Below are 14,217 nucleotides of genomic sequence, written 5' to 3'. Positions count from 1 at the left end.
TCAATAGAATATGAATCGCTGTTGTAGATTAATAACAATAAAAGGTCAATCGCAATTGAAACTTGCCCTTCTGTTTATAATCGAACCTATTTCAATTGAATCCAGTCTTTCATTTACGATTGAAAGTAAATTAGAATAAAAGCTTGGGAGCAATTGCAGGTTGACTATAATAAGAACCTCAACTGTAACAATGATCCAACAACCGATTAAATGATAAAGTCGCGCGTAAAGTACTTGGAAAATTGGCCAGCAGAGGGCACCGATGCCAGCGATATACACCCGCGCAACCTGGTGGCGTTTAATGGAACTATTGCCGTTAATGCGTTTCTCGCAAGAAGAAGATGAATAGGACAGAGGCTGGCGTAGCGCGAATCCGCGGCGATTGTTGCTCGCATACATCAATCCAGTCGTCAGCGCAATCTGTCATGCGCGAACTTTTAAGCTGATTCTCGCTTGTCAGCGCATCTGTCGGCTGTAGGCCGCCAAATGTAGGACGGAGACGTTTGTTCTACGGCGCGCGATTTGTCGCGTCCGAGGCGCGCGTTTCTAATAGCGCGGCTTTACAGCTGCGTCCTGCTTCGACACAACTATGATTGAGCCCCGGTAAAAAGCTTACCGGATTCACACTATTTCCAGGAACGGCGCAGGGCATTTCACGCGCGCTCGAGCTACCAGTTCACCATGGCTAAACAATTTCTCATGGTCTGCGCGTTACTTAGTTTTGGTGATCGCCGTTCCTATTTCTGCCAGACGCACGCCGAGAAACTACTGTTTCTTTCATTTACGCGTTTGGCACGGTCATTAACCCTACTCTGTGCAGGCAACGACGCGTATTTGCATCTAATAATCGTACACGTATCGAAAATATAAAGAGTCGGGACGGTGGCTCGCGTTTCCTTATTCTTAAGAAATGTTTGCGCTCGAGAGATAAGGTTCTCCAGAAGGACCTTTAGAAATTGTACTTAGGTAATTTATTAAATCGTAGTCGTATGTATTATGAAATATTTAGTTGATTCCAAGTTTCCTCGGGGAAAGATGTACGTAATTAACTTTTAATTGCAAGTGGAAATTCAATTGTATTGAAAGTAATTTTCTATTGCAATTGTCTCATTTATTTACTGTAAAAATAAAAAAAAATAAAAATACAACTGTCGTATTCCAAAGTTTTGTCATTCTACGGTTTTATTTAATACCACCTTGAATTAAACTGTGTATTCGTTCATTGCCCATTAAATGTAACATTTTCTTATCTGTGTAAAATAAGACAGATCGGAACAACAATTTAGCATAAATACAGGGAGCGGAATAATTGGCTATAATGTAATGGGACTCGTTCTCCTTGACGAGAGATTAACACGTCAATTTTATGTAATTATTTTATGAATAATCGATTGAATAAAACTATCTGAAGAAGTTCCATCAGATGCTGAATGTAGCATGTGATATTTATATTCGACGAAATTATTGTACAATTTTATTATTTGACATTTTAAGACCTTGTATCTATGGTAATCCTCGGAACAGACTAGAACAGTCTTGTCTTGCATTAATAAATCATTAGCTAATAAACACTAGTAGTCACTTTATTGTATTATAGGTATTTCGTTTCATTTGACTGCTACTTTGAAGCAACGTTGTTACGTTAATGCATTAGTCTTATATTACATATCTATATTGGCATTGTCCTGTCCTAATAATCATATTAAAAAATGATCTTCTAGTACATTTCATCTGTATCTGGCGACGCTAGTTACGTGCCCGTTATTAAGATCCTATTTTTATATACTTTCATTTATATCACGCTAATCAAGAAGTTTCCATTCGAAGTTGCTTCTTCTTTTTTACAATCATACAAAATATCATTAAGAAATAGTTTATCGTGTCGTATGGGAGTGTCCTTTGTCGAATAAGAATTTTTCATCGTCACAACCTTCATAGTTTGACTCGTAGCTTGACACTCGATCACGATCAGCGTGGATCCTCGCTCACATTTGACAGACGGCACCAAGGTCATTAATATTGTGAAGCCTCTTACGTGTGGCCAACGCCTACGCGACCAGCAGGGTTTCTTTCTCCCCAAAATCCACCGATCCACCAATCGACGTTTGACAACTTTGATACCTGCGAGATTCACCAGACGTGACATTTGATAGATAGATCCACGGCCCTCTGATAACACTTTATTTCTACTTCTTCAGAATTTGTTCGAAATATTTCATTTTCAATATCGTTATACTAAACAATACTAATATTGGACATGTACATAGTATGAGACTTGCTTTAATTCTATTCCTCCACAATTCATTTGAAACGTTTAATTCGCAAAGTTCTCTTAATTGAAATAGAATCATTTAGGATTTTTTTTTCGATAGAATTATGAAAGAAACTAGTACGAGACCTGTTTTAATTCTATTTCTTCACAATTCATTCGAAACGTTTAATTTTCAGTGTTCCTATACAACAGGATAATACGAATACAGATGTGTAATATGATCCTTCTTGATTCTATACATGTTCAAAAATAGAATTCTTTGGGGACGTCTTTCTGAGTACTCTGCGCGAAATAGCGACAATAATAATTAACTGAAACCATTTTTATTAGTATAAATTTCTTTTCATTGAAATAGAATCATTTAGGATTTTTTTTTTCGATAGAATCATGAAAGAAACTAATCAAAGGGAATATGCTTTTGTGTCGTAGGGTCGCATGCCATTTGTGCGTGCTATGAGCATGGAACAACGATGGCAGGATTTGGCATCTCTTTTGTCCCTACCTGGTGCACCAGACCACTTCGCGCATCCTGCGCATCCAGGATACCCAGGGCACGGTATAAGCCACAGTCATTATGAAGCACAACGTAACGTTTTGCTTCATAATGCGACTCTGGCCCCACCAGTGGGCGACCTTAATGCCACGAGCCCTTATCACAATGTGGGTGAGTAATCGTCTCTATTTTCACAGTAAAAATTAGTACTGTACTAATCACTAAATCAGTTCAACGATACAAGAACCACGGGATCGAATAAAATATTTCTATATTTTCTGCTTCGCAACGGAGATTTCTTATATTTGTTAGAAATCAAAGATTCAATCATAAAATTTTGTGGGATTTGTATCGTTTCATTCAAGCATTCAGTGTTGGAAGTACAGGTTCCATTTTGTTAATTTTTATTTTGTTTGTGTTTCGAGTTACGTGCAACCGTACAAGATCTTCAGAACACTGAAACTTACAATTTTTGTAATATTACAATTAATTACAGTAATATAAGTTACACAAGGGTAAGTTATGTTAACATGTTATGTGAGTAGTGAAAGCTATACAATTGTATGGTATCCTTGGCAATATACTAAATTAAATAAAAAGGCTATATGTGTATGTGCATGGCATATTATTACGAAACATACCGCCATTTTGATATATATATATTCAAGGCCGATTAAAGCAATAGCCAAGTAAGCCACAGCTTAGGGGCTTCTCACTTTAAGAGTCTCGTTGACTGAATGTCTATTTTCAAAATAATTAATTTCAAGAAACTGCAAATGAAAGGTGTATAAATGAGCCGTCCATTATGAAAGTAGTATAAGTCCTTCTTCGTGATACAAGGAGTTTTTACAAACAGTGTTTAATAAACACTCATGAACCTTTCTGAAACATTCATTATGAAAATTGTGCAAATCCACGAACACGAATGATTCTATGTTTCTGTTATAAAAAAATTACGTTCCTAGATTCACAACATTGAGAAAACGTAAGAAAGTAATCGAACTTAACTACTTTTGCTTTCTAAACCTTTTGTACCTAAAAATAAAGGCTCATACCACTTTTACAACGAACGGCTTAAATCATATTCTCTATCTAATCTTTTGGAACTGAAATACTCAATGCCACAGGTGGATCATCGAACCTGGGCTCAGCCGTGGCAACATCAATGAATTTAACAAACAGTAGCGAACCAATTGGTACAGAAAGCGGAGCTGCTTACAAATCAGAACCTACTGACATGATGTACTATCATACACCAACTTCAGATTCCATCAATCAAACTACCGACGGGTTTCTATCGTCGCTTCTCAACGATGAGGATTTGCATCTGATGGACATGGCCATGAACGACGGTATGTAAAAAATTTTTATTTATAATAACGTAGTGTAATATATCCTAGCTAAATGAAACTGAATCTTGCCTGTTTGATATCGTTAACTGGTGGAGGGTTGAGATTTAATTTTAAGGATCTACCGTTGTTTCATTTGCGACTATTATCTCACGAAGATCCTATCTAGGCCCGTCTGTGATAAAGTTGGCAATCATGAATTGAATAATTTTATCGGAGAAAAATTAGTCCTATATTTTTTGTTATATCTCCTATAAAGCAATTACCAATGGATTAGCAAGATATGCAAAGTAAAAATGAGTCTGAGAGAAGGTGTCATGAGCATTATCTACCAAATACATTAAATTGCAACCTATCGATAACCTGACCTGAAAGTATAGCCCCATTCTAGAATAATCAATGAATTATATAAAATAACCGTAATTATCTGAAAAATTAAAAAAAAAAAATAGTGTAAAAATATTAAAAATGAAACACTCTTGGTTTACTTATTTTTATTACAAAAGGATTGTATAAAACACTTAACATAATATTAGAGAGTATCAGTTTATAAAATAAAGTAACATGATCCAATTTTGGTGATAATGTGTTCTTAAAAACTAGTATTTGTACGGTCGATGGAGCAGTACGATGAACTACATTTAAAGACGCAGATGAAACATTTTTTTTTTGTAGATTATTTATAATCTCTGAAAGTGAAACCTGTCATATTAACGAAGATAACATTGCATAATTATCACATACGTAACCTACTTATTTCTCAGAGGTACATGATGCAGTCTGTACTTCATTTAAATACATCATATATGCATCCGTCTATCATGTAAAAACAAAACAAAAATCAACTTAAAAGATTACTGTTGTATATTAATGACTCTTTATATCAACATAAATACTATATGAATGAATCAATTGTACCCCTGACTTAGCGTTATCAATAAAGAACATTGAAGATGTGAGATCATTGTTTTATTGAAAAAAGGGTATTATATATTACCCTTTTTTCAATAAAACAATGACAGCACAGGTTAAAATTTCTACCATTGTTCGTCTGGTTCCTGTGGCACAGAAAGCGAATAGTCTTCTTCCTTGTATTGTTCACCTTCTGGTTCAAACTGAAACAGAAAAGATTATCCATGAATTACAATTGAATTATTTCTAATTATTCAACTACAAAATATAATATCTCATTTGCAAATTATAATTAGAAAATGGTCATCGAAATTCACTCACATCTCGGATGTCTTCTCCTCCGAATCTCCTTCCTTTTCCGGGCATGAAGTTTCTACTTGCATTTCCAGCTACTAACCAATCTGGAACAGGTTGGTTCGCCTGCTTCAATATTCTGACAAGATCAGGTCTGAGCGGTGCATCATCATCGGGATCAAAGAAAGAGGTTGCTCTTCCACGGTTGCCTACACGGCCAGTTCTACCAATTCTATGAACGTATTCGTCGATTCCCTTTGGTAAATCAAAGTTTATAACGTGTGCGACATTTTTGATGTCTAAACCTCTAGCAGCTACTGCTGTAGCTACCAGAATAGACATTTTTCCACTTTTGAAATCAGCCAATGCCTCTTCCCTTTGCCGCTGTAATCTGTCGCCGTGAATACTCGTCGTAGGATAATTATTTTCCGACAAAAATGCTGCAATAAAATCAGCTTTCCTCTTCATTTCGACAAATATCATGGTACCCTTTAGAGTGCCTGCAGCGTTCTCTCTTTCCAAGAGTTCTCCAAGTTTATCTTTTTTCTTATTCCTTGCAACTTCATAGAAATTTTGTTCAACGTCTGAACATGCACCACCCACGATGCCAACAGCGAGGAATAAATAATTGTTTAAGAATCTTTTCGCCAGATGTTGCACTTCGTCTGGGAAAGTAGCGGAAAACATTAACGTTTGCCGTTCACCTAGGGGAACCATTGTGTCGTGATCTACGATTTTCTCGATGCATGGCAAGAACCCCATGTCCAACATCCTGTCTGCTTCGTCCAATACAAGAAATCGAACGGAAGAAAACTTAATTCTTCCTCTGTCTAAAAAGTCTAATAACCTTCCTGGTGTTGCTACAAGTATGTGACACCCCGATGAGAGTTTTCCTCTTTGATGCATAACGGATGTTCCACCATACGCGACTACAGTCTTTAAAATTGAATTGAGCGAGAATTTAACAATCTGTTGCCAAATTTGAATGGTCAGTTCGCGAGTAGGCGATACAATAACAACTTGTGGTTCGCAATAATCAGAATTTACAATTAGATCGGTTGGATGTTCCAATAATGTGTTAATGATAGGAACTGCGAATGCAGCAGTTTTGCCCGAACCTGTTTGCGCGCAAGCCATTAAATCGCGACCGTTCATTATGATTGGTAATGCATGTTTTTGTACTGGAGTGGGTTTCGTATATCCTGATTTTTTAATATTTTCTAGGACAATGCTTCGAAGACCCGCTCTTTCGAAACTTTCTATGGGCTTAGGTTCATTTTCTCCGCTTACTTTAACATCGATGTTATCATATTTATCGAAATTAATGCCTATTGCAACCCCATTTTCAAACAGGGACTGTTCATCTGTAGGTAATTCTGGAGGAATATATATTTCTTTAGGTTTTTCAACATCGTCGCCATCCTCGCCACCTCCTCGCTGTCGATCTCTTGGTCTACCATTTCTACTATTTTCACCATTATCATCATCTCTGTAATTATCGTTCCTCCTGTAACCATTACTTTCATCGTCGTTGTCTCTGCTCCTGCCTTTGAATCCATCTCTGTCTTGATTTCCTCCCCTGCTGCCTCTACCTCCTCTACCTCCTCTTCCTCCACGGCCTCTACCGCCACCCCTACCCCCTCCTCTACCAGAATTTCCGATATCATTATCGGTATCGTTGTCGGTATTATTAGGCCAAGAATTATTTTTATCGAATCCGTCGTTAAAATTATTGTTCGGTGCTATAAATCCTCGCCCTTTCCCATAACTGCGCCCACCTTCATCGAACTAATTTGAAAATAAAGAAAAAACAGATTTGATAAAAACAAACAAGTTGAACCAGTATACTGTATACTAACACATTTCTTACATTGTCATGAAAACAGAGAAAAATGTATACTTACATACTGTGTATTCGAAGAGATTTCAACAGTTTCTGGGCCCCAATCATCCATCGTATATTCTAAAATAATATTACACTAAAAATTACAAAGAACGTTTCCAAGAAATAATAAAGTTCTTATTTTAGGTTGTATCATGAGATCGACGAACATAAAATGATTTTATGCACAAGTTACTTTATACAAGTATTATATTTCACATATTCACACGTTGAACAACAAAAGCTTTTAATAAATTATTCATAAAAATATGAATAATACAATGTGCACAATTCTCTGCCAACTTCACTACTCGAGTTATATGTTTGCGTTGAAGAGCAATAGAATCAAATTCTATGATTCTAAGATTTCTATATAAAATTAACTGAAAGTATGCAACGATGCATTAGAGTTGTTATTAATTATTTGGTCTACAACATGTGAAACTCATGGTACAGTATTTAGATCGAACATGAAAAGCACAAATCAGACACATTGCATGGAAGTGCGCAAGCTTTATACTTGACTATGACACACATAGTTCTAAAGGAAATGATTAAGAAAAACATTCAAGCGATTCCAGAGAAAATATTAAAATAAAATAAAAACCTCCAAATATTAGTATAACAAATTGTGATGTAAAAGTTAATTTGATAAAATTTAATTCTTTTAACCAAGGTAGAATATATCCTAAATGTTATAAAACATTCTAAATTTCCCGCGACTATTTGAAAACAATATTCATTCGCGATTTTCCTTAGTTAGGTTTTACATAATACTTGTGCTCGTTACTGTGTGTACGTATATGTACAACCAAAGTATGTTCTACAATTGGAAATAAAAGCAACACGCCTTTGTCCAAGGCTTTTTTCTTTGATCACGAATGTACTAAGTATATATTTGTTAACTTTTTAAAAATATTTTACTTTATTACACCGTCCATTTGTACGAATAATGCACCCTGCATTGTTTCTCACATTTCATTTAAATAGGGGAGAGCGTTATCAAGTACTAACAAAATTATTTACAACGATTATGACGCGTGATAGGTAACACGTGCATATCAAGAAAATAAAACGTTACGTTTACCGGCAAACATGACTGAACGATATTGACATTAAATAAAGTTACTTTTAACAATACTTACGTTTTGGTTGTTGAAGAGATACAAACGAAGGTTAAAGTGAAGAAAATATAAACGTGCACAGTCGAACAGATCGATGAGCTGGATTTTCTTGTCGAATGTCGAAAGACGAATGAGACCGCACAAACGTGAGAGCAGAAATGCGAACGACGTTCAACCGTTGCTTCTACGAACAAAGAGCTACAGGTTAGCCAACCTAAAAGTATCCTTGGGAATCGGGTATCGAGTTTTGATTAAGGCGCATGCGCGTTGTGCACTGCGGTGAGCCTTGCCAGGGCCGTGCCAAAGAGTTACAGAACTTACGCTTTTCTTCCTTTGTATAACATTGCGAATGTTACAATTATTATTTCTTACAATTAAATCAATATTAAAAGAAAGTATTTTAAAATAATAAAGTTGCATATAAATTGGAGAAAATAATTTTCATCTTCATTAGTTTTATCGTTCGTAGTAATACGTTGTTTCTTTATCTGTATCGCAATAGTACAGAAATTGTTGTAATAAATTAATCGAAATTTTGATTTTGCATTAAGTTTATAATATGCCTACATTTCAATTGGAATAATGGATTAATTAAATTTATTATATAGTTTTATATATTACTTGGACATAGTTATGTAATATAATAAACATTAAAATATATACTACAATTTTCGAGAATTTTAAGAGGAATATAAAACGAGCATTTTGTGTACAATTTTGTAATGCATAAAAGAATTACATAAAAATATACATGTGTAACATGCTTAGTAATATGAAAACGTTGTTTGAGATAAAAGGTAGTAACGCTCAAGGTCAAGTTCTCTGTGAACGTGATAATAGTTTACTGGTGACTAGTATTATTATTTTCAATGATTTCCAAGAATTTAAAATTAACTTTTAATTCAACGTGACTTTGTAATCATAATTTTAATGAAAAATTATCATAATAAATTAATGAAAATTTTGATTTTGTATTAACAATATACTATATGAACATGTCATATGAAAATAATAAATGATAATTAAACTTAGTATACAGTTTTATATACTATTGGACGTTTCATAAATATTGCATGACATTTCAAAGATTTGCTCATACATAAAATTTATGTACATAAATATTAAAGCATACAATTTTGTAAGAGCCAATAATTATTATTTCTATATTCCTGCAAGTGAGCATTATTTATTATAGTCATACGATTACGCGTTTTGAATTCATTACTATAATACATGCTAATACTCGAAGATTAAATACGAGCAATAATTGCAGCAAAATAATAATACTAATTCTTGGGAAATTCAGGGTTCATAAATATTTCAAAATTCCTGAAAAATCTAAATTCAATAAATAATAATTACATTTCCAACGCAGAATCTTCTTCATTGAAAAATAATTTGAAAGAATTCTGCACGTAAAGCCGAGTTATTTACAATGTTCGATGTGTACCCAAAGAATTGTTATCAATAACGACGGTAACTCTTTCATTTAACAATTGAATGGTTATTCTTCGTTAAATATTAAATAAAAAGGATTCCACGCTTAAAGAAGAGTCATTTATAATGTCTACATCAAGAGTTACTATCGATAGTTTAACGACGGTGACTTTTCTATTTAATTAAGTGATTCTTTATTTACAATTGTAATTACTTACACGAAGTTCAGGTTAATTCACTCAGTCAACGTGAACTAATCGAGTCAGATAAAGTACATTATCAAGGATCGTAAATCGCAACACATAATAATGCAGCATTGAAACCAACATCTTAGTCCAGTCTAGCAGCGATCATATTTCTCTTATCAGCGCGCCAATCTTCAAGTCAGCTATTCCTCGCAAAAAGCCGCACACGTTGCTTCATACAGACGGAACCGACAATAAACCATGTTGGATACGTATAATAATATTGAACAAAACAAAGGAAAAAATGAGAGAAAATAACCACACGTTGGCGAAGTTATACAAACGTTCGATTTGTCAGACAAAGCATCGAAACGGCTAAAGCATAGCGTGTTTGTGTTGGTATGTGCTATTTTTGTTATCGTTTTTTCTTGTCTTCGAACGAATATCGCGTATCATCGCGTTCGTTATATGTATACATAGCATCATGGGAATAATTGCAATTCATGACACTCGCATTAGCGATTCGAGATCTTAATGAAAGTTAGTTTACTTGGTATACTAGTTTGTTAATTCTTTTAAACCATTCATTATTCTTGATTCCTTTCTTTTCGTATCATCTCCGTATTCTAGAAGCATTCGTTAACGAGGTCCCGTAGGAATTTCTAAATTATGTTATAGCGTTCGAATGTTCTTTGTATTTGATTCGAAGAATCATTCTTCAAGAATGTCATCTGCGCGTTCGGCTAAAAATGGTGAAACCTTCCAAAGGGTTAAGGGTCGGTGCAGGTCATGCGTTGAAAACCTTCAACCGAATGGGCACACAGCCGTAGCCACTTGAACACGCTCGAAATCGGCTAAACTAACGCCGAAGGTGGAGACATACCGAACCCAACCGATCGTAAATTAAAAAAGGCGCAGCGCCTAGCACTCGAAACCCGCTGATCTTTTCCAAACATATTTCATCCTGGTCCTTGACTTTACACTTTCACTTTTCTTCTGATTATTGTGTTACATGCCCAAATAAGTCAAGCATCACGTAGGAAATTTCAAGATTTAACATTTAAGCTTCGTTTATGGCAATTAAACTAACTCTTTGCAGTCTAGATTTTTTGGTTTCGGTGCATTTCTGGTGAGCTTCAGTCGACATAGGCCTGCAAAGGGTTAACGAAACTTGGATAGGAGACAACCAATTTAATTCTCATGAACGATATACTATTAAAAAATGAAATTAACTATTAAAAATGTATTAAAAAATTCTGAAAGTGCAGAGAAGAAATAATTGTTTTAAGAGACACGTTTGACCAACGGCTGGTTCCTAAATTCGCACTCCTAGTTAACTTTCTCACAGTTCTTCAACTAAACGCTTACTTTTCATATTTTCTGCATCGAGTATCACACGATTTTTATACTAAATTTGTAACAACATTCTTCTATAGATCTATATTCTTCTAAAATGTATATTATAAAATATAACGTTGCAAATGTGTGGTTCAGGACAGATCAAAAGTTATATAGTTTTTCTATATAAATAAATGACACGTTTACCATTGGAAAGGCACAGAATTAATTTCTACACCTAATATTTCCTGAGATACTTGTACGAAATATCAAGTGCTATATCATTAGTTTTGGTTACACAGAAATGTTAAATAATAAGATTATCTCATAGGTAATAACATTAGTGTTACTAAAAATGATCGTTATCCAAAGAACCTAATTTCCGAATGCAAAAATCTTAGAAACCATACTCTACCGAGGTTCAAAATAGATCGAACGAAGTCTGCAAACTAGCGGCACATGTGATCTTAAATTTGTAACGGTGGATCATATTTTACAGTTGGATTCTGGATTCCACGAGGCAGACTATGCGTATACATAGATAAAATACAAACGCATCATTGTAACCATTTTAATTCGTTTCTAAACATTCAGTTATGCTGATAACCATGTATTACTAGCCAGTGCCGTAGCTACGATTTCGCAATTGGGCGCATACGGTGTCAAGTAACATTAATTTTTTCGAGAACTAGACAATTGAATCATAGAGTTAATTCGCGAATCCCTGGCTTAAACAGGAAGTCTGTTAAATATGGGTTAAATATCAGAAAATTGTTGAGACACTATGTGAGGTGAAGTAATCACTTAATTTAGTTAGGATATCATGAAGTATGAGTGCTTGAGAAGGAAAGATTGTCACATGGTACTTAAGTATAACGTTCCTGTGTGTTGTTAAGCGGCTGTTTACATAATACAAGGATGCCACGGTTGGGCACCTCGCATAGCCACGGACTGTTCCTAAGAAACATAAAAGTCAATCAAGCCTCGCGATAAGCTGTTTTTGTTTCTTTTGTGTATTTACGTGGAAAAATTTCGTATCGTGCATATTTACATGAAAGCAGAGGTTTAGAAAATTTTAATCGAATAACGGATTACGAATAGAATCGACAATTTAGCAATTAATTAGCAAATCGAATCGAACAATTATTCGAATAAGCGTTTGTACGACACGATACACAATATTTAATTATATTTAAAATTTATTTATTGGGTTGTCTGGAAAGTCTATGCCGATTTTTAGTAGGCGGTACAGGTCTGAATATATCGGAATGGTTGAAAACAAATAACATATGGACATCCTCTTAAAAAGTGGAAAAGTTGTGGACCCAAATGGTACATACATAATTTAATAAATATAAATCAAAATTCAAACGTGTCTTTGAATGTTTCTTAAAAATTGCCACGAACTTTCTGTACAACCCAATAAGTGTACTTCGATTTTTATTCAATCAGTGTCTAAGGAAAGGTTGCTTATCCTTTATTCGTGATTTTTACCTGGATTAGAATTTCGCTAATCTCTGACGACACAGAGTAGGGGAAAGTGTCTAAACTTTGAAGCTTATTGTTAGTTTCGAAGCTCTCCTGTACACATAGACTTGTGCGAGTGTATGTCAGAGGTGTCCAAGCTAAATTCTCACAAAACGGAGTAGGAGCTCTTTGATAATTTCTTGTTCAGTTTTTACAATAACAGGAAAAAACTCGTATTATAGTTAATGTAATATCATATATTTTCTCGCACGTGCTCAATGGCTTTCTTCATACGTTGAGTGAACGTTAGTTTACCGACTCGATTAACGACGAAAACAGTATCGATACAACGATTATGAATATTCATACGGTGAATTGGCAATTTTTCTTGACAGTGCCAGACGACTCACTGGTGACATTATCGCATACATTATTTTCTTTCCTTTGCGTGCATTTCGGAGTTTGCATGAAAAATAGATCCATTGCTGAAAGATGACAGGGAGATGATTACAGGGAGATGCCAGAAAATGGGATGAATGTTTATTTCCTTTTAATAAACAAACACACTGACAATTAGTAGCGAAACAAGTTTAGCTCGTCATATTGTATTAAGTTGTCCCGAAAGTTTCTTTAGCGAGTCGCACTCAATTATTTGATGTGGTCGTGTTTATATAAATAGACAATCAAATTTCATGGATATTCATGTTGTAACAATAATGGAGCAAAATGAATCGTGCACAATTCAGTGATGTTACATAAAACATAAACTACTGTGCATGTATTACTTATTAATATAGCGAAAGAAACTTTTGGGACAACCTAATAATTTTTGTTCCTTGATGCAACACGTTGCAAGTGCAGTATGCACACGACATTTATTGTAATATAAAAACTTAAATTGGAAGTTATATTAAAAAAATTAATTTACTTTTTAAACCTTCTCCACCACTTCACTTACAACAAATTTTGTAAGAACATCTTTTTCATAGTTTCATCCCCTCGTGATATCCTCTTCATCCCCTCTTTCCATTTTTCAGAATTCTCAGCTCCTTTTATCTTCTTTCAGCCAGTACTTCTTTGCTGCATCCATATTTCCATACCTCGCTCTTGTCGCCAACTTTTGACTGCCTCCTCTTTGCATTTTAATATGCCTGTATGTACATGCACATGAATATGTACATATTCTGCGTCTGCACAGCCTCGTCTCTATCTCCTAGCAATTTTGCCATGTCCGCGTCTCTTTTCTTAAGCCGGCGACCGACTTGCAACAGAACGTTGTAATGTAACTGCTCGGCACGAATTTTACGGTTCGGCACCAGCGTTACATTACAAGGTCCTTTTTGGAATCACGAATGCTCGCTTCGAACTCTCGGCTGAATTCTCTCTCGATGCTTCCTACTCGGTTCAGCGAAAAGTGGACGATCAAAGAGGTTTGTCAAAAAACCGACAGACCAGTGGAGCACG

At 35.0% G+C, this 14,217-nt stretch overlaps 2 protein-coding genes across 6 annotated transcripts in view; one reads left to right on the top strand and one right to left on the bottom strand.

Moving 5' to 3' along the window:
- The window catches only part of LOC128876528 (segmentation protein cap'n'collar), a 98,785-nt gene that overhangs the window by 69,252 nt on the left and 15,316 nt on the right, over window positions 1–14,217 (top strand). For 4 of the 5 annotated variants that reach the window (XM_054122981.1, XM_054122979.1, XM_054122982.1 and 1 more), the window contains exons 6-7: window positions 2,702–2,936; window positions 3,893–4,117. In XM_054122981.1, the coding sequence (XP_053978956.1) occupies window positions 2,702–2,936; window positions 3,893–4,117 (460 nt within the window). The remainder of the gene's footprint in view (window positions 1–2,701; window positions 2,937–3,892; window positions 4,118–14,217) is intronic. The other variant, XM_054122980.1, reaches the window with a different exon arrangement.
- On the bottom strand, window positions 4,592–8,510 carry LOC128876530 (ATP-dependent RNA helicase vasa). Its single transcript, XM_054122984.1, has 4 exons — window positions 8,348–8,510; window positions 7,225–7,283; window positions 5,348–7,108; window positions 4,592–5,229 (listed from the first exon to the last, which is right to left on the bottom strand). Exons 2-4 carry the CDS (start codon window positions 7,273–7,275, stop codon window positions 5,152–5,154), a joined length of 1,890 nt encoding a protein of 629 aa, XP_053978959.1. The 5' UTR covers window positions 7,276–7,283; window positions 8,348–8,510; the 3' UTR covers window positions 4,592–5,151.

This window comes from Hylaeus volcanicus, chromosome 5, assembly GCF_026283585.1.
Source record: "Hylaeus volcanicus isolate JK05 chromosome 5, UHH_iyHylVolc1.0_haploid, whole genome shotgun sequence".
Lineage (NCBI taxonomy): Eukaryota > Metazoa > Arthropoda > Insecta > Hymenoptera > Colletidae > Hylaeus > Hylaeus volcanicus.
This window is presented reverse-complemented; position numbering and strand designations above follow the sequence as displayed.